This window comes from Ursus americanus, chromosome 36 (genome assembly GCF_024610735.1).
Source record: "Ursus americanus isolate L20-20 chromosome 36, mUrsAme1.1.p, whole genome shotgun sequence".
NCBI classification, from domain to species: domain Eukaryota; kingdom Metazoa; phylum Chordata; class Mammalia; order Carnivora; family Ursidae; genus Ursus; species Ursus americanus.
The window spans coordinates 24,526,570-24,546,594 of record NC_142162.1 but is presented as its reverse complement, the minus strand read 5'-3'; the positions used below and the strand labels follow the sequence as shown (position 1 = coordinate 24,546,594).

The 20,025-nt window shown below is 45.9% G+C and overlaps 1 protein-coding gene across 1 annotated transcript in view; it reads left to right on the top strand.

Moving 5' to 3' along the window:
* PPP1R14D (protein phosphatase 1 regulatory inhibitor subunit 14D) overlaps nt 1-20,025 on the top strand; it is a 21,706-nt gene extending 1,681 nt beyond the window's left edge. The window contains exons 2-6 of the mRNA XM_045770917.2: nt 1,093-1,319; nt 8,923-9,201; nt 19,219-19,302; nt 19,475-19,507; nt 19,716-20,025. Coding sequence (XP_045626873.2) covers nt 1,317-1,319; nt 8,923-9,201; nt 19,219-19,302; nt 19,475-19,507; nt 19,716-19,781 — 465 coding nt within the window. The 5' untranslated portion in view covers nt 1,093-1,316 and the 3' untranslated portion in view covers nt 19,782-20,025. The remainder of the gene's footprint in view (nt 1-1,092; nt 1,320-8,922; nt 9,202-19,218; nt 19,303-19,474; nt 19,508-19,715) is intronic.

Below are 20,025 nucleotides of genomic sequence, written 5' to 3'. Positions count from 1 at the left end.
CAGCTAGACCTTCCACCCTCCCCACAGATTTAACTTGCCGGAAGCAAAAAACTCATTTTCAAGTGGTGAGCAACCACCTTCAGTTAAGACAGTAACCAGCGCACTTGACACAGATGATTGCTAATGCTCACAACACCTCTGAGAATAGTTTCGACTTTGCAGAGAAGTTCGCTAGCTCCATTGAGATCACAGAGTGAAGAGTGGGGGGGCAAGGCTGGATGGGGGCTGTGTATGTGGGCTTTAGACTCAGGCTCCTGGGTTTAATTATCATCTGCCACTTACTCTCTGTGTGGCCTTTGGCAAGTTATTTAGCCCCTCTGTGCCTTGGTTTCCTTGTGTACAATCTGGGACCTCAAAGGTTATTATGAGGCTTAAGTGAATTAATACAGATTAAAAGTTTGATGTGTTTTTCTAATTGCTTATTGCAGGCCCAAGGGGAGCTGTCTGGATGAGTTAACTCTTTTGTAAGACCATGTGGCTCACCTTCCCTCTGTGAGCTTGGGGAAGAGTAGGCCTGGGTTTATGCTATAGGCTTCATTCTCATTTGCCATATCACCGGTACGAACCATTGCTCTTAGGATTGGGTGCTTTGGTGAGAATATTCAATCCTTAACACCACTGCTAGAAAAGGAACACTGAGTGCCTTGTCTCAGATGGTGATCTGGTGGTTTCTTTTCTTTTTTTTCCCAAGATTTTATTTATTTATATGACAGAGAGAGAGACAGCCAACGAGAGAAGGAAGACAAGCAGGGGGAATGGGAGAGGAAGAAGTAGGCTCCCAGCAGAGGAGCCTGATGCGGGGCTTGATCCCAGAACGCCAGGATCATGCCCTGAGCCAAAGGCAGACGCTTAACGACTGAGCCACCCAGGCGCCCCTGGTGGTTTCTATAATAGGTGTGGTGGGTTGTCTACAAAGATGGCCAAGACCGTACCCCACCCTCCTGTGTGTGCACACTGCTCCTCCCACTAAGAGGTGGCATCTGTCTTCCCTGCCCTTTGAATCTGTAACTTGCTTCAACCAGCAGGACACGCAGAAGTGGTGCCCTGTGACTTCCAGGCCCTAACCATATGGCTTACATTTTTCCCTCTTAGAGTCAGCTTGACATAAAGAAGCTTGACTCCCCTGCAGGAGAGAGAGACCACCTGAAGAGAGCAAGCCCCTGGAGGATGGGAGACTTGAAGGGAGAGAGAGGAGTGCAGCTGTCTCACAGCCACCCCAGCCAAGTAGCTGTGTGAAGCCATCTTCTACCCTTAGCCCCAGTTGAGCTGGCTGCCAGAGACCAGCTGCACCTGCCAAGCCCCGCCTAAGATGCAGAATGGTGAGTAAATTAAATGGCTGTGTTTGTTTTACACCTTAAATTTTGGGGTGGTTTGTTATGTAGCAATAATAACTGAAATAGAGGCATAATATATTTACAGACTAAATTTTAGTTTTAATTATTTAATGATCATAAACAATACATTTTATAAATAAATTTTTTGAAGATTTGTTTATTTGAGAGAGACAGAAAGAGAGCACATTCGTGAGTGGGGGGAGGGGCTGAGGGAGAGAGAGAATCCTCAAGCTGACTCCCCGCTGAGCACAGAACCTGATGTGGGGCTGGATCCCAGGACCTGGAGATCTTCAGCTGAGCTGAAACCAAGAGTCGGACACTTAACTGCCTGAGCCACTCAGGTGCCCCTAAATAAATTTCAGTTTTAATTATCTAAGTCAAGGCCCATGAATTCTCTTGATAATGCAGAACCAACAATTTTTCATTAGGAATTTTGGGGAAAGTAATGTAATACTTTTCAAGGTGAGGCCGGTGTCATTTGTTCAATCTTTATTTAAAGGAGACAGGTTCTCTTGGATAATGCCTAAAAGGGGCATTTTTTTTTAAGATTTTTATTTCTTTATTTGACAGAGAGAGAGACAGTGAGAGAGGGAACATAAGGAGGGGGAGTGGGAGAGGGAGAAGTTGGCTTCCTGCTGAGCTGGGAGCCTGATGCGGGGCTTGATGTGGGGCTTGATGTGGGGCTCGATGTGGGGCTCGATGTGGGGCTCGATCCCAGGACCCTGAGATCATGACGTGAGCCAAAGGCAGACGCTTAATGACTGAGCCACCCAGGCACCCCTAAAAGGGGCATTTAAAAAGAATTCTACTAGTGTCAGAAATGCTCACACAATATTCCAGTGTGGTAGGTGGCCTCTAAATGGCCACTGGTGGTCCAGACCTGCTGGTATTCATGCCTTTGTGTAATCCCCTCCCCTTGAGTCTGGATGGGCCTAGTGCGTGGCTTCTGGTGAATAGAATACAGCAAAAGTCATGGGATGTCACTTCCTAGATTAGACTAGAAAAAGACTGTGACTTCCATCTTGCTTGCCAACCATCCTCCTCTCAATGCCCTGGCTCTGGTGGAAGCAGCTGTCATGTGGTTAGTAGTTCTCTAGAAAGGTCCTTGTGGTAAGGAACTGATGTGTCTGACCAACAACCCTGGCCAGCACCTGACTTGCAGCCTTCTGAGAATCCCTGACTGAGAGGAGCCAGCTAAGCCACCGATACAACAGTGGTAGAGTAAATACTTATTGTTGTAAGCTGCAAAATTTGGGGATAATTTGTTATGCAGCAATATATATAACTCACATATTCATTAACTGAAAAAATTAGGGTATCAAACTATAAACAGTTCATTTGGTACAACTTTTCAAGGAGCTAATATGACCATAAATATTAAACTCCCCTAGAATTTCACACATCCTTTGTCCTTGTCGTTCCGCCTCTAGAAATTTCTCTTAAGGGAAAAAAAGTCATGGAATTCTAACAAAGGAATAGTTAAGAGGATGTTCAGAACAGCACGATTTATGATGGCAAAAAATCGTAGCAATCCATTTATCTAATAATAGGGGACTGAGTAACTATATCATGGAATTGCTGCTAATAAAACAGGCTGGAATCTATTAGTGAATCTTAAAAACAAAGCGACTTGTCAGCATTTGAAAAAATAAAATGAAATCGATTTGAAAATATCAGAGGAAAGGTAAGTTTTGCTTCATAAGAAATGTTTGTTTCATGTTTGTGTATGTATGCATTACGATAGTAAATGAATTCCTTACTTTTGAGTCATGGCCCAAATTTTTAAAAAGTCTGCAGTGGTAAAAAAAAAAAAAAAAAAAAAGATTATGTATGGTGTGCACCTGGGTGGCTCAGTCCCTTAAACATAGGACTCTTGATTTCGGCTCAGGTCATGATCTCATGGTGGTAGGATCGAGTCCCACATTAGCTTCCATGCTCAGTGGGGAGTCTGCTTGAGATTCTCTCCCTCTCCCTCTGCCCCTCCCTGCTCTCGTCCGTGCACTCTCTGTCTCTCTCAAATAAATAAATAAATCTTAAATCTTTAAGGGGTACCCGGGTGGCTCAGTCGTTAAGCGTCTGCCTTTGGCTCAGGGCATGATGACGGTGTTCTGGGTTCGAGCCCTGCATCAGGCTCCTCGGCTGGTAGCCTGCTTCTTCCCCTCCCACTCCCCCTGCTTGTGTTCCCTCTCTCGCTGGCTGTCTCTCTCCGTCAAATAAATAAATAAATAAATAAATAAATAAATCTTTAAAAAAAATCTTTAAAAAACTTGTACGAAACTGCTTAAGGGTACAAAAAGTATTCAAAAGATATTAAATTATAAAACAGCATGCATATGGTACAAAATGATCTAATTTCATAGAAATCCAAAACAAGCAAAGCTCTATGAAAAATGGAAAATAAATACACCAAACAGATTACTTATACTTTTCTTTTTTAAGCTGTATTTTAAAATTTTCTACAACAAACAAGTCTTCTTTAAACTTATTTCTTGACTTATAATAATAGTTTTTAAAGTTGCCCAAATAATTCTATATTGTATATTAGCATTTTCTCAACTATGTTATATATGCATAGAAAAAAGACTGGAAAGAAATTTGCCAGAATGTCAGTTAGCAGTCATGGTTTTTATGTGGTGTGATTGTGGGGAATTTTTAATGTTTTAGAAAATTTAGAAATGTTTCTAAAATGAACATGGCTTTCTTTTATTATAAAAAATTTAAAAAAAATTTTAAGTAATCTCTACACCCAATGTGGGACTTGAACTCATGACCCCAAGATCAAGAGTCACGTGCTGTACTGACTAAGACAGCCAGGTACCCCATAAATAAAAATTTTTAATAAGAGAAGAAGAGGCATTTTTTTAAAAAAAGATTTTATTTATTTATTTGACAGAGAGAGAAAGAGAGAGCACGAGCAGGCGGAGCAGCAGGCAGAGGGAAAACAGGCTCCTTGCTGAGCAGGGAGACCGAGACGGGGCTTGATCCCAGGACCCTCGGATCATGACCTGAGCCTAAGGTAGCTGCTTAACCGACTGAGCCACCAGGCGCCCCAAAGAAGAGCATTTAAGAACAGCCTAGTTCTGATGGTGTTTGCCTGTGGCCCATTTTATCCCACCACTGGACCTAGGGCAGGCCAGGGGAGCAGGGCAGACACCCTCACCACTGCCCAGGCCGGCACCCTCTTTGTTTGCCCACCCTTGTGTGGCCCTGCGGTCTTGGTGCTTTTTTCTTTCCGTGTTATCTCGGGACATGATTCCCTTATCTTGGGCAAACTAATTGATGAATGGTGACACACGTAGGCCAGTGAGACGTGTGTGAATGCAGAAATGGAAGAATGTTAATAAAGAGCCTTACACACACATGATGGGCATAACTCATTTGTGTGCCATCAAGCTTCATGGAGGCCATTCTGCATGCTCTTGCAAAATCTCCCCAGCCTCCAGTTTACAGATGAGGAAATAGGCTCACAAAGGCTCCATGTGTGAACCCGTCTGTGTCCCTGTGTGGGTGTCTATGAAGTTTGCTTATGTTGTGATCCCAGTCCATCACCAAGTTCTATTAAATAGTATCCCCTAAGTAGCTCTCCACTGTCCCCTTCTCACTACTGACAATACTACCTCCTCCAGTCAAGCCCTACAGCATGGTCTCCTAACTGATCTCTTTCAGACTTTCTGTACCCTCCGGTTCTCTATTTAACAGGCAAGGTGATCTTCTGAAAATTTAAATCTGAACATGTCAGCCTATCCCACCACTGTTGCTTAAGATTTTGCTGTGACTCCCAGTGTGCTTAGGATAGAGACAAAATTCCTTAATGTGGGTCACAGGGCCCTGTGTAGATACCTCTACCCCTTCTGCCTCACGACTGTGTTTCCCTCCCTCCTTTCTCTGTTCTAGCCCTATTGACCTCTTAGTCCTTGTATTCAACATCTCCCTCCTGCCACAGGACCTTTGCATTTGCTCTGACTTCTGCCAAATCCACTCTTGCTGGTCCCTGTGCCTAATTAACTCCTATTCATCCTTCAGAACTCAGTTCAAACTGTTACTTCTTGCCAGGTCACATCCTCAGTAGACATTCTTATAACACCTTTTTTTTTTTTTTTAAGATTTTATTTATTTATTTGACACAGAGAGAGAGACAGCCAGCGAGAGAGGGAGCACAAGCAGGGGGAGTGGGAGAGGAAGAAGCAGGCTCCCAGCAGAGGAGCCCGATGTGGGGCTCGATCCCAGAATGCCGGGATCACGCCCTGAGCTGAAGGCAGATGCTTAACGACTGACCCACCCAGGCGCCCCTCTTATGACACCTTTAACCTTTTTTTCTTTTTCAGATCACTACATACAGATGCAGTTGCAACTTTACATTTATTTGATTAGTTGATTAACATTTGTTTATTTTTACACTTGACTATAAGTTCCACGAAGACAGGGACAGAGTTTCTTTTGGATCACCAATCCCCAGGACTGAGCATAATGCTTGGCCTACTAAAGGAGCTTGTGAAATCTTTGTTATTAAGTGAATGAGTTAATGAATGAACAAAACCCACTGAGTCTTCTGATCTGGTTCCTTTTCCTGAAAGGGCTCCCAAATTCTTCACAAGACAGGAAACAGAAGATAGAAGGACCAATCATAATCATGCTGCCCATCACAGAGTATAACAGGTGATTCGAAGTAACAGCTGAGTCTGTGGGCTGCATTTTGGAGGCCTCCCTACCGCTGCTCACGTCCACCCCCTTCCAAAGAGGCCCAGGAAGGAAACCAACACAGAGAAATCCCTCAGCAAGCCTTTGGCAGACAGAGCCTTACCAGGAAGGCAGGGAGTGAGAAGACAAAGAAGGGAAGGGAATAGATGTCTCCTGAGAAGGGACTCTGTTTCGGACATCACGTTTACATGTATCAACTCATTTAATCTTCCCCCCAAACCGTCTTTTGCAGATGAGAAAATGGACTCAAAGAGGTTGTGAATGTGAGGTTAGAAAACCAGTGCAGGGCAAAAAGCTGAGTTTGAACTCAGATCTGTCAGCCTTCCTCCGAAGTCTGTTCTTTTCCAGGCTACTTTGCTGGTGTGCACCCCTCAAACACCTCCCCCACTCTGTCAACTTAGGGCCCCAAAGCTTTTCATCATTTAAGAATCACGTATTGGAGAGGTGCCTGGGTGGCACAGCGGTTAAGCGTCTGCCTTCGGTCGGCTCAGGGTGTGATCCCAGCATTATGGGATCGAGCCCCACGTCGGGCTCCTCCACCGGGAGCCTGCTTCTTCCTCTCCCACTACCCCTACTTGTGTTCCCTCTCTCGCTGGCTGTCTCTATCTCTGCCAAATAAATAAATAAAATCTTAAAAAAAAAAAAAAAGAATCATGTATTGGAGTCGCCTGAGTGGCTCAGTCAGTTAAGCGTCTGACTCTTGGTTTCCGCACAGGTCATGATCTCATAACGTGTGTGCCCTCTGTCTCAAATAAATAAACCTTAGAAAAAGACTAATCTGTTGGCTATTATCTAAAGCTCTCTGTCAGGAGTCAGTGTATGATGGTTTTACTCGATACATTGGAAACAGAAACTCAACATTTTGTTTTATTTTTAAAGATTTTATTTATTGGGGCGCCTGGGTGGCTCAGTCGTTAAGCATCTGCCTTAGGCTCAGGGCGTGATCCCGGTGTTCTGGGATCGAGCCCCACATCAGGCTCCTCCGATGGGAGCCTGCTTCTTCCTCTCCCACTCCCCCTGCCTGTGCCCTCTCTCGGTAGCTGTCTCTCTGTCAAATAAATAAATAAAATCTTTTAAAAAAATAAAGATTTTATTTATTTATTTGAGAGAGAGAAATAGGGGGCAGGGGGGAGAAGCAGGCTCCCCCACTGGGAGGAGCCCCACATGGGCCTCGCTCCCAGGACCCCAGGACCATGACCTAAGCCGAAGGCAGACACTTAACCAACTGAGCCACCCAGGTGCCCTGAAATTCAACATTTTAAAAGCAACTACTGCAAGACCTAAAAAGAAACAAAGATTGGAATGTAGAAAGTAAAAGGGGGTGACAAAGTTAATTTTCCATTCTACGTATTGGGGAGATAAGAGATACTGTCAAGAATGGACAAATATATTGGGGTGCCTGGGTGGCACAGCGGTTAAGCATCTGCCTTGGGCTCAGGGCGTGATCCTGGCGATCTGGGATCAAGTCCCACATTGGGCTCCTCTGCTGGGAGCCTGCTTCTTCCTCTCCCACTCCCCTGCTGTGTTCCCTCTCTCGCTGGCTGTCTCTCTCTCTGTCAAATAAATAAATAAAATCTTAAAAAAAAAAAAAGAATGGACAAATATATGATATTACACAAAGGGATAAATGGTGATTACAGGAGAATTAAAAACAGAAGCTGTTGGTGGGATTGCTTCTGGGGAGAGGGGAGAAACGTTCATTTTTCATTTGTTTGTCCTTCTGAGCTGTTAATCTTTTTTAAAAAATGACAGTGTTCTGTAACTTTTCTAAAAGGTTTAGAAATTTTTGTTACAGGGCGCCTGGGTGGTGCAGTCCGTTGAGGGTTTGACTGATTTCAACTTGAGGGGTGACTTCAGGGTCATGGAATCCACCCGGAGTTGGAGTCCGCCCCACACTCAGCGGGGAGTCGGCTTGGGATTCTCTCTCCCTTTCCCTCTGCCCCCCTGCTGTCTCTCCCTCTTAAAATAAATAAATAAATCTTCTAGAAAAGACATTTTTGTTACAAAAGACTAAACCAACAAACACACACTTCCTTTAGAATGCAAGTACCGTATGTTTAGAACTACTAGTCTTGTCACCTGGGTAAAAGTTAAGTCTGCAGGTTTCTGCTGTGTCAGGAACAACCTGAGTCAGGGGAGGGTCATGTGATGATAAACATGGCGTCCCAAGCAGTTGCCTCTGGGGGACGGGCATGAGAGACGAGCTTGATTAATTTACCTTTGCAAGCACAGGCCAGGCTGACAGAGGAACAACTCTTCCTTCACATATTCATAAGACAGCTCACATTCGGACACATCCAGACCCAAGAGGGTACTGACCCGACAAGGGCCAGAGATAACCATTCCTCTAACTACCCCTGGTGAGACTCTGCCCCCACCAGTGCCACACTCTGAGCAGCAGCTCCCACCTGCCTGGGACCCTGTTCCTGCAGGATCCATGTGACTCCAGCTCCTGGGGCCCAGGTGGATCTAGTCCCAGAAATGGGATGCTGAGGGCTCTCAGGTGAGTGTGACTCCGCTCCTGTTCCACAGCTGGCCATAGAGCACCAATCAGAGCCCTGCACCTCTCAGGACCCGAGCGCCCCTGCTTTCTCCCAGCGTACGGCACGTTCTTGACCTTTGCTTCTCTGAAGTTGATATCACTCTGGGCTCCAGCAGTTGCAAAAAGGAGGGCTGGGGCACAGCTCGGGAGTGCCACTCACTGGCAGCAAGGAGCCAGGAGATTGGCATTCCCAGCACCCGGGAAAGTCCTGTTGATCTTTGACCCTCCGCCCCTCCCGGAGCCTCGGCCCTCCCTCTCTCCCCCTTCCGTTCTCCACTGGCCTCTCCCTCGGTGCTCCGGGCTCCTCACTTCCCCGGCACCCTTGCTCTGACGGGCAGTTTTTCCCAGGTCCTTGCTCACGCCAGTCCTTCCATGCTGTCTTCAAGCCCTTCTTCCTGCACATCTCCCAGCCCTGACGGGGAGAACCCAAGTAAGAAGGTCCGCTGGACTTCTGGGAGGAGGAGGACGTCATCCACAGACTCAGAGTCAAAGTCCCACCCGGACCCCTCCAAAGTAGCCAGGTCCCGGAGACCCAGCCGGCTGACGGTGAAGTACGACCGGGGGCAGCTCCAGCGCTGGCTGGAGATGGAGCAGTGGGTCGATGGGCGAGTTCAGGAGCTCTTCCAGGTGAGTGACGCGGGACAGTGAGGGAGGCCGCAGGCTGCCGGGGAGGGGGACAGAGCCTGCGGGGAGACCTCAGGAGGAGCTGGAGGGCCCGTGCGAGAGAAAGCTTCTCCCAGCAGGTGAAGATACACTTTGCAGTCCCGAAGTCCGCCTCCGTCGGGTCTGGGCTCTGCCTCCCATGCTCTTCAAAATCTGTGCCAGGTGTTTTAACACCCCCGAGGCGTAGTTTCCTAATCTATAAAATGAGCCTATCAGTGCCTGGCATATCTCCTCTGTGGGACTTTTTGAAGCTCGAATGAGCTAGAAGAACTATTTTTATTTATTTTATGTCTTACTCTCATTCTCGACACCCCTACACGTCAAGAGCTATGCTGCCAGTACTATGACTGTCAGCCACGTGTAGCTGTTTACCTTCAAATTAATACAGATTAAATAAAATGAAAAGTTCAGTCCCTCATTCACACTGGCCACATCTCAGGTGCCCCGTAGTCCCATGTGGCTAGTGGCTGGCTGCCTTTTTGTCAGCACAGATATAGAACATTTCCATCCTCTCAGAGTGGACAGCACTGGACTGGAACGAGTCCTTGCCCCTGGCTCTGACTGACTCCACTCAACTCTCCCTGAGAAAAGGACACGTCTCCGCCCCTGTCCCGAGACATGGCACTTTCTTCCTCAGATAACTAAAAATCGGGGTCCTAGAGTAGTCACAACCGCTGTTTTGACAACAAGAGTAACATTCTGAACGCTTAACTCTGTGTTAGGCGCAGTGCCTAGTTCTTGACATGCATTACCCATTCAGCGCTCCCCACCACTCCCTTAGGTAGGTATGTTTTATCGTGGAGGAAATGGAAGCTTAGAGATGTTGAGTAACGAAGGAGCCCAAGGTCACACGGCTAGGAGACCAGGAGACCTGGAGCTGGGGCTCTGCAGAGCCCGGGCACTTAGGCGAGCAACTTAGTGGTTCTCCACCCATGAAGTACTTCAGAAGAAACCTGATGACCTGACTGCACCCCAACTGACTAAATGTCTTGGGGTGGGGCCCAGACACTTGCCTTTTTTTTATAAGCTCCCCAGTTAATTCTAGCACGTGGCTGGCTGAGAACCACTTCTCCAAGCCAGAGCCCAGGAGTCCTCATCTACATACCATGGTCCTTCTTTCTCCTCCTTCTTGACTCTGTTCCCCTCTTTTCTTTTTGGGGCAACAGGGGCTTGTCATTCTTCCAGGTAAGAGCTGTGCTGCGGTGGGGGTGGAAAAGACTGAGGCATGTGGCCCAGGCTGTCACGTGAAGCTCACTGGGTCATGTGTTAGTGTGGCCCTGGTGTCCACCATGTCCCCAGCAGCATCCTGGGCTCCCCGGTACAGGGGAGGGAGATGCTGTGGAGCTGGGAGCAGGAGAGGCACACTTCCTTGGCCTGCTTCTGCTCCGCCTGCACTGCCCTTCTGTCCTGCCAGCACCCTCCCTCTCTGGATCGGTTTCAGTTTCAGATTGTTGTGCACTTGCATAAAAAGTCTCATATTTCAGACACCTCAGAGCAAATTTGTCCCCACATCAGACAAATAACAGGACCTCATAGACAAAGAACCTGGTTTTACAAGATGAACATGGGGAAGGGGGGGTGGGTGGGAGGGGTGCACAATAATGAGTTCATAACATTGGAAAACAGGATATGTGGGAGGACCACTCCCAGGCAATGACCGAAATAAAATACCTGGCTTGTGGTTGCCATGGCAATTGTCCAAAGGTGCTAGGTGGCAGTTCCTCTCCCAATCCCTGCGCTTTTTAGCAGGAAGCAGCCAAGTGGCTGGGGAAGCCCCAGGTGGCTGGTCATCTTGGGAGAGATTGAGGCAACAGTGTCTCCAGGCTTACCCTGCCCCAGTTCTGCCCTCACAGAGCCTGTCTGCATGCAGCAGGCTCTCCCCAGCATGCCCACCTTGGATAGCCCTGCGGGCGCTGGCTCCAAGCATGCATCACTCCTCGTTCAGTTTGGTTTAATGGGATCCAACCTCATTCTGATGGAGGGCCCCACCTCTTCTCACTGGGTATAAAATCTACTTTGGGGTCTTCAGAGGAACCCAGTCTGGGTTCAGCAAAACAAACAGACTTGGGGCCCTCGTGCTCCTATTGTCCAGAGGTGGAGTGTGGATTTGGCTTCTAAGCAAGGATATAAACACTCATGAGTTTCTCCTATTTTAAGGAGACTCTTGCTCAACAACGAGCCCCCTCCAGTTCCTGCCTCCAGTATGTCTCCTTTAGGACAAGAATTCTTCTTCTTCTTTTTTTTTCTTTTAACATTTTATCCATTTATTTGAGAGTGAGAGACAGCATGAGAGGGAGGAGGGTCAGAGAGAAAAGCAGACTTCCCGCTGAGCAGAGAGCCTGATGCAGGATTCCATCCTGGGCCCCCAGGTTCATGACCTGAGCCGAAGGCAGTTGCTTAACCAACTGAGCCACCCAGGGGCCCCTACGAAAGACTTCGTCCACACTCACATCCTTTACTTGCCTTTCCCCTTCCTATCACTATTCAGACTACTGAAATCTGGCTTCTGTTCCCATCCTTCTATTGAGAGCTCTTGCCAAGGTCACCAGTCACTGTCTTGGGGCCAAATCTAATGTACACATCAGCACAGGGTTTTGCAAACATTCCTTTCCTATAGCTTCTATGACACTGTCTTTTTCTGGTGGCAGCTGGCATTTTGATGTCAGATATGTGGCATCACGAACATGTGAAACAAGCACTTGCTAGGTCCTCCCTGAGCCTTACTCCACTGCTGGTTCCCATGGCAGAGACATCGGGAGGAAGGGGACTGAGGATGGAGTGAAGGCGAGAACGGTGTCAAAATCAGGCAGCATCTGGCAGGCAACCCCTTCATGAAATAGCGAGTCACAACTTTACCACACTTGTTCATCTTGGCAGTTGTTTGATGTATCCACTCATTTACTGAGAATTCAAAAAGTACTTGAGGGCAAGAATATTTGGATTAGGATATCAGCCCATATTCTCAACTCCAGACTGCAGCTGCAATCTGACTCTCAATAATATACTACCTTATATTCAAAATACATGTGGATAATATCCTACGTGATATGAAAAGGTTTTTTTGGGGGGCCAGACTAGTACTTTTTTAGAGGTAGAATTCTAGTAATTAGAATGCAGCTTTACTATTCAGCCCCACCCTCCACCTTCTGGGATTCCAACTGCACATAGGTGAGACCACTTGATATCACACCACAGGTCATCAAGACTCTGTTCTCTTCTTCTTCCCCACACCCACCGCAAGGTTTTTTTCTTTCTGTGATTTCATTTTGGCTAGTTTCTGTCACTGTATCTTCAGGTTGAACTGATCTTTTTTTTGGCAACATCTAAATATACTGTTAACTCCATCCAATAAGTTTTTCATTAAAAATATTGTATGGGGCGCCTGGGTGGCTCAATCGTTAAGCGTCTGCCTTCAGCTCAGGGCGTGATTCCAGAGTCCTGGGATCGAGCCCCACATCAGGCTCCTCCACTGGGAGCCTGCCTCTTCCTCTCCCACTCCCCCTGCCTGTGTTCCCTCTCGCTGGCTGTCTCTCTCTCTCTCTCTCTGTCAAATAAATAAATAAAATCTTAAAAAAATATATTGTATCTTTCAGGATGCCTGGCTGGCTCAGTCCATAGAGCATGTGACTCTTGATCTCAGGGTTGTGAGTTCGAGCCCCGTGTTGCGTGTAGAGATTACTTAAAAATAAAATCTTTAAAAAATATTGTATTTTTCATCTCTACATGCTCCATTTGGTTTTTTCTGATATATTTCATTTTTCTCATTCCTGTGTTCATGTTTTCCTCATCTGCTAATTCCACCATCTCTGGCATTTCTGGGTCTGCTTCTATTAACTGATTTGTCTCTTCTTTGTAGGTCACATTTCTGGTTCTGGTATGACTAGTGATTTTTGTTTGGATACTGGATGTTTTATGAGTTTTATGTTACTGGGTAACTGGATTTTTTTTCTTCCTTGAAAGCACTAGGCCTTGTTCTAATAGGCAGTTTAGTTATTTGTGGCTCAGTCTGATTCTTCTGAAGCTTGTTTTTAAGTTACGTTGAGTCTAGAGTAGCCTTTAATTTAGAGAATAATTTAACCCCTATTAAAGTAGGGCCCTTCTGAGGTCTGTACTAAGTTCCTGCATGATCAGTGATGACTGTCCCCTCTGGCTGGGTGGAACTTGATTTGCCTCCCAGGCCTGTGTGAGGTCTGTTCATCTCTGGGCCTTCGGTGCCTCACACTGCCTGGCCTTTTGAAGCTTTACCCTATGAATATGCATCTTGTGTTCAGCAAAGACTCAAGAGAACCCTTATGCATATTTCTGGAGGTCTCTTTCTTCCTAACTACCTCCTCTCCACAACTGTGTCTAGCAACTTCCAGCCACCTCAGCACTGAACTCTGATCTCCGTCACACTGATATAGCAGGACCACTGCACTCCACTTGGGGCCTCCCTTTCTGCTCTGTGGTCTGGAAATTGCCTCTAGGAAGGAATACAGGGCAATTACAGTGTTTGCCTCTTCTGTTTCCCTTCTCTCTCAGGTAGTCCTGAGCAACCTGTTGTCCAATGACTGAAAACACTGTTCATATATTTTTGTCTAGTTTTCTAGCTACTTATGTTGCAAGAATAAATACAGCCCCTGTTACCCCATCATTTCCAGAAATATAAATATCTGGTTAACTCTTACTCAGCCTTCAGGTCTCAGATTAGAAGTCGCTTCCTCCAGGAACCCTTCCTGAACCCCAGGCTTGGTTAGGTTCCCCTTCCATGTGTTCTCAAAGTATCTCATCAGAGTGCTTATCACTCTGTATTATAACTGCCATTTCACTTGTCTGTATTGTTCAGGAGACCGTAAGCTTTTCAAGGGCAGGATTATATGTGTCTGTCTCGCTGTTATGGCCTTAGTACTTATCACAAGACTTGGTGCATAGCATGCTCTTAGTAAATACGCATTAAATGAATGAAGGCCGAACCAGGTGAGCTGGAAACTAAGGAAGCAAAAAGGAAAGTCGAGAGCTTAGGGTGAAAGAGCTAACTTAGAACGCTAGCACTATTTATTTTAAAAAGGCATGGAAGGACCAAAACTGTTAACAGTAGTTACTGTTGGCAGTTGGAGGAATGAGAGGGCATGGGAGGCTTCTTTTTCTTTTTTCTTTCCGTTTTAAAAAACATCAAATTATTGAGGTATAACTGACAGAGAATAAAATTTGAAGTGTACATTGGGGTGCACTTTGCCATATGTAACCCCTACCCCAATCAAGATATGGAACATTTCCATCATCCAAAAAGTTCCCCCAAATAACCTTTCAACAAATTATACGTTGGTTACTTATTGTATCTGTTTCTATTATGTCTCCTAGACTGCTTCTAACATGTGGACTCTTGGAGGACAGGATCTTTGTTTTGTTCACTGGCATTACCAAGTTCATGGTACCATGTTAATAGCAGTCACTGAACGCATATTTGTTGAGTAAAAAGATTTCATAGGATTAAATAATCAAAAGGAAAAGGTGAAATTATCAAAGCTTTAGAAAACATAAAGGTGAATATCAAATATTTATTCAAATCAGTATGAGAAGAACTTACTAAGCATTAAAAGAAGAAGAAAGAAGGGGTGGGGAGGACGAGGGGAAGGGGAGGAGAAGCAGCAGCAAAATCCAACTGGAAAAGACCAGTAGTTACATTCAGCTATATAAACATGTATTTCCCCAACTCCTTCCCCACACATAAATGGTATCTCCAGGGGCACCTGGGTGGCTCAGTCAGTTAAGCATCAGACTCTTGATTTTGGGTCAGGTCATGATCTTAGGGTTGTGAGATCGAGCCCCTCATCGGGCTCTGCGCTCAGCAGGGAGTCTGCTTGAGATTCTCTCTCTCCCTCTCCCTCTGCTCCTCCCTCCATTTGTACTCTCTCTCTCTCAATAAGCAAATAAAGAAATAAATAAAAATTTTTTTAAATCTTTATAAAAAAAGGTATTTCCATCATATGTGGAATGAATGCTAGGGCTAATCTGAATTTTTAAAAAAGACTTCTTAATAAGAAAATACTAAACAACCCATAGAAAAATGAATAAGGCAGCAGTTGTTGAAGTATATTCTGGTGACCCTTCCAGAGGGTTCCTAGTTATTTTCATAATAATACTGAGATGTCATTTGCCTTTTTCACTATGTTGACATTTGTACCGATAATGCAAAAACAAGGGTGGCCCCTAGCGTGAATCCAGAAAGTGGCCATGGGCACCTGGCCGGTTCTGTTTGAGGAGTATGCGACTTTTGATCTTGGGGTTGTGAGTTTGAGCTCCATGTTGGGTGTAGAGATTACTTAAATAAATAAACTTTAAAACAAGGAAAGTGGCACCCACCTGTACTAGTGTTACAGTAATTTTTATTCCCTTAGTGCCCGCAGTTCTTGGTCACGCTGCTTTGAAGAATGAAGATGAAGACCAAAGAGTGGTGGGCAGCAGGGCAAAGTTCATTGAGCCATAGTACAAAGCCCTCAAACAGGGAGGGGACCCGAGACGGTTGCCGTTTTGGCGTTCAAATCTAGGGGGTTTTATAAGCTCTTTTGCACAACTATCTTGAGCATCCTGAGTATGGGCCCCTGTGGATTGGCTGCTAAGGTGTGCCACTTGGGGCTTTGATCTACCTATGGGGTCATTGTTCACGCGTTGATGGTCTTGGGGGCTGACCTTTGGAGACTAACTGCCTCAACTTGTGACAGTGACAGATGTTTTACGGTTAATTGTTTTGTTTCAGGATGTTTTGCAAAAGTCACTTCTGCAGAGGCTACTAGACAGGATGCTGTTGTGGTCTTGTCTAAGCTGTAAAACAGGCTGCTAGTGCAGTTTGGTCTTAGCTGTCCCGGCTCCCTGTTTCCTTGTTGGGGACCCTGGCCCTGACTACCTAATTGTCCAACTAACTCCTAACACCAGGCGTCGTGTTCTTCACCACCGTGTCACTTTCACTTTAGAAAGTCCTTGATGAAGCAGTAAATCTCTAAGTTTATGAAAACTTCGCCACTGAATTGACATTTTTTTTAATGGACTTAATTTTTGGAGCAGTTTTAGGTTCACAGGGGGACTGAGCAGAAAGTACAGAGTTCCCATGTTCCCCCGGGCCCCGCATAGGCACAGCCTCCCCCACTGTCAGCATCCCCCACTAGAGCAGTACACTGTTACAGTCAGTGGACCTACATCGACACATCAAAATCACCCGAAGGCCATAGCTTATATTAGGGTCTACTTTTGGTGTTGTACCTTCAAAGGGTTTGGACAAATATGGAAGGACACGCGTCTGCCATGATAGTATCGTAGAGAGTGTTTTCTCTGCCCTAAAAATCCTCTATGCTCCACCTGTTCATCCCACTTTCCCCCTTAATCCCACCGATCTTTTTACTATCTCCAGAGTTTTGCATTTTCCAGAATGTTGTATAGTTGGAATCATACAGTGTGTATGACTGGCCAATTTCTTTTTTTTTTTTTCATTTTTTTAAAGATTGTATTTATTTATTTGTCAGAGAGAGAGAGAGAGAGCACACACAAGCAGGGGGAGTGGCAGGCAGAGGGAGAAGCAGACTCCTGGCTGAGCAGAGAGCCCGATGCGGGGCTCGATCCCAAGACACTGGGATCAGGACCTGAGCCGAAGGCAGACGCTTAACTGACTGAGCCACCCAGGCGTCCCGACTGGCCAATTTCAGATTGGCTTCTTTCACTTATTCTGTGTGTTTACAGTTCATTTAGGGCTTTTCATGGCTTGACAGCTGAATAATACTCCATTGTCTGGGTGTGCACTGTTGATTTATCCATTTACGTACTGAAGGGCAGATCCGTTGCTTCCCAGTTGTGGCAATGATAAGTAAAGCTGCTATAAACATCTTTATGCAGGTTTTTGTGCGGATATGTTTCCAACTCACTTGGGTAGGTATTAAGGAGCTTGATCACTGGACCATGTAGTAAGAGTTGTAAGAAACGGCCAAAATGCCTTCCAAAGTGGCTGTACTATTTGGCATTCCCACCAGAAGTGAGCGAAGGTTCCTGTTGGTCCATATCCTCACCAGCATTTGGATTCGGATTTTTTGCCCATTCGATAGGTATGTAGTGTATGTCATTGTTGTCTTAATTTGCAATTTCCTAATCACATATGCTGTTGAACAGCTCTTAGGCAGTTTGCCATCCACATATCTTTGGTGAGGTATCTGTTCAGATCTTTGGCCCATTTTTCTATTGGGTTGTTTCTTTCTTTCTTTTTTTTTTTTTTAAAGATAAGCTTTTATACTTTTATTTATTTATTTATTTATTTATTTATTTATTTATTTATTTATTTTAAGATTTTATTTATTTATTTGACAGAGACAGAGACAGCCAGCGAGAGAGGGAACACAAGCAGGGGGAGTGGGAGAGGAAGAAGCAGGCTCATAGCAGAGGAGCCTGATGTGGGGCTCGATCCCACAACGCCGGGATCACGCCCTGAGCCGAAGGCAGACGCCCAACCGCTGTGCCACCCAGGCGCCCCGGGTTGTTTCTTTCTTATTGTTGCGTTTCAAGGATTCTTTGTCTGTTTTGGACAATAGTCCTTTATCAGATACATCCTCTGCAAATCTTTTCTCCCAGTCTGTGGATTGTCATCTCATTTTCTTTTTTTTTTTTTTTAAGATTTTATTTATTTATTTGACAGAGATAGAGACAGCCAGCGAGAGAGGGAACACAAGCAGGGGGAGTGGGAGAGGAAGAAGCAGGCTCATAGCGGAGGAGCCTGATGTGGGGCTCGATCCCAGAACGCCGGGATCACGCCCTGAGCCGAAGGCAGACGCTTAACCGCTGTGCCACCCAGGCGCCCCTGTCATCTCATCTTCTTGAGCTTCTTTCACTTTTTAGTTTATAAGCTCTGTATTCTTTCAATTATTTCACTGACTATAATAACTTTTAAAGATAGCTTTGTTGAGATATGATTTACATGCCATACAGTTCACCCCCTTAAAGTGTACACTTTCCAATAGTTTTAAGTATCTTCAGGGTTGTACAACCACAATTGAATTTTAGGACATTTTATCACCCCAGAAAGAAACCCTATACCAGTTAGCAGTCACACCTCATTCCTTACCACCACCACTCCCGCCCGAGGCAACCACTAATCTACTTTGTTTCTCTATGGGTTTACCTATTCTGGACATTTCATACAAATTGAATCATATAACATATGGCCTTTTGTAACTGGCTTCTTTCACTAACATAATGTTTTCAAGGCTGGTCTATGTTTAGCATAAAACAATGCTTTGTTCCTTTTATTGCTGAGTAATAATTTATGGCTACATTACATTTTATTTATCCATTCATTGCTTGACGGAGATATGTGTTGTTTTCACCTTTTGGCTCTTACAAATAACGCAGCCATGAACATTCACGTGCAGGTGTTTGTGTGGACGTGTCATTTCTCTTGGGAGCAGACCTAGGAATGGGATTGCTGGGTCAGGTGATAACTCTATAATTTAACATTTTAAAGAACTGCCAAACTGTTTTCCAAAGCAGCTGTACCATTTTATATTCTTACCAACAATGTGCATAACTTTTGAAATTAAACAGGCACTCTTTTATTTAAAAGATTTTATTTATTTATTTGTTTATTTATTTATTTATTTATTTATTTGAGAGAGAGGGAGGGAGAGTACACAGGAAGAATGAGAGGGAGAAGCAGATTCCCCGACGTGGGTGGGACTCCATCCCAGGACCCTGAGATCATGACCCTGCCAAAGGCAGATGCTTAACTGACTGAGCCACCCACGTGCCCAAACAGGCACTATTTTAAAAGAACCCTAGCCCTGTGTCAGATAGAAGATAGTAGGTCCTCAGTAAGTGTTGAATGGGAGAATGAACAGGTGGTTTGAGGAAGGTGAGGAGATAGACTGAATGTGGGAAGCAGGGTAGGAGATGGGGGAGCCCCTGATGGACCTCCGCTCCAGCACCAGCTGGCCAGGCCCCTCTGAGCCCCATGTGATTCCCAAACAGGACCAACCAACTCCTTCTGAGCCTGAGATTGACCTGGAGGCTCTCATGGAACTATCCACAGAGGAACAGAAGACTCACTTGGAGGTAGAATACGGGGCTGGGCTTAGAGCGGGAGGAACCCAGGAACTCAGGTTTTGCCTTCCCGAGTGGTGTGGGGAGAACCAGTTCAGAGGGGAGGATTCCTGGGAGGGCTGAGTGGAGGCTTGTGGGAAAGTGCTGTGGCTCAGGGACCCACTCTTTGCTCTCTTCCACCCAGGCTATTCTCCGAAACTGCCCCCGCCCCACAGAGGTAAGGGATGATGCTCTGCAGGTCTGGGGGTAAGAGGGACCCGGAGGGGAGGCAGCTAATGAAGAGGAGGATTTGAGAGGAAGGCTTGGCCCTTGGTGCTTCTCCCCTTCCCCAGCTCTGGAGACCTGGAGTCGGGGGAGATGAGGGAGGGCAGTATGGTGGGTGGGTGTGATGCTATGCTTTGATCTCACCCCTGTTTCTCTCTCAGCCTTTTATCTCTGAGCTGCTCAGTCAACTCAAGAAACTCCGGAGACTCAGTCGGCCTCAGAAATAAGCCTTGTGAGACTACCTTCAGCGGCCTTAGCACTGCCAAGCGTGCCCTGACCCTCTGAATCCTGGGCTGAGAGGAAATGGCCCTGTGGGACACAGACAAGGAACACGGAGGATGACAAGGGACATTTGGATACTCCTAGTGTATGTGTAGTCACAGCTGGGCTTTCTGGAAGCCATTCCTGGCTGTTGCCCAGTACTTTCCTTGGCAGCCAAGTGGATAAAGCCTTTGGGGAGTCCCAGCTGAA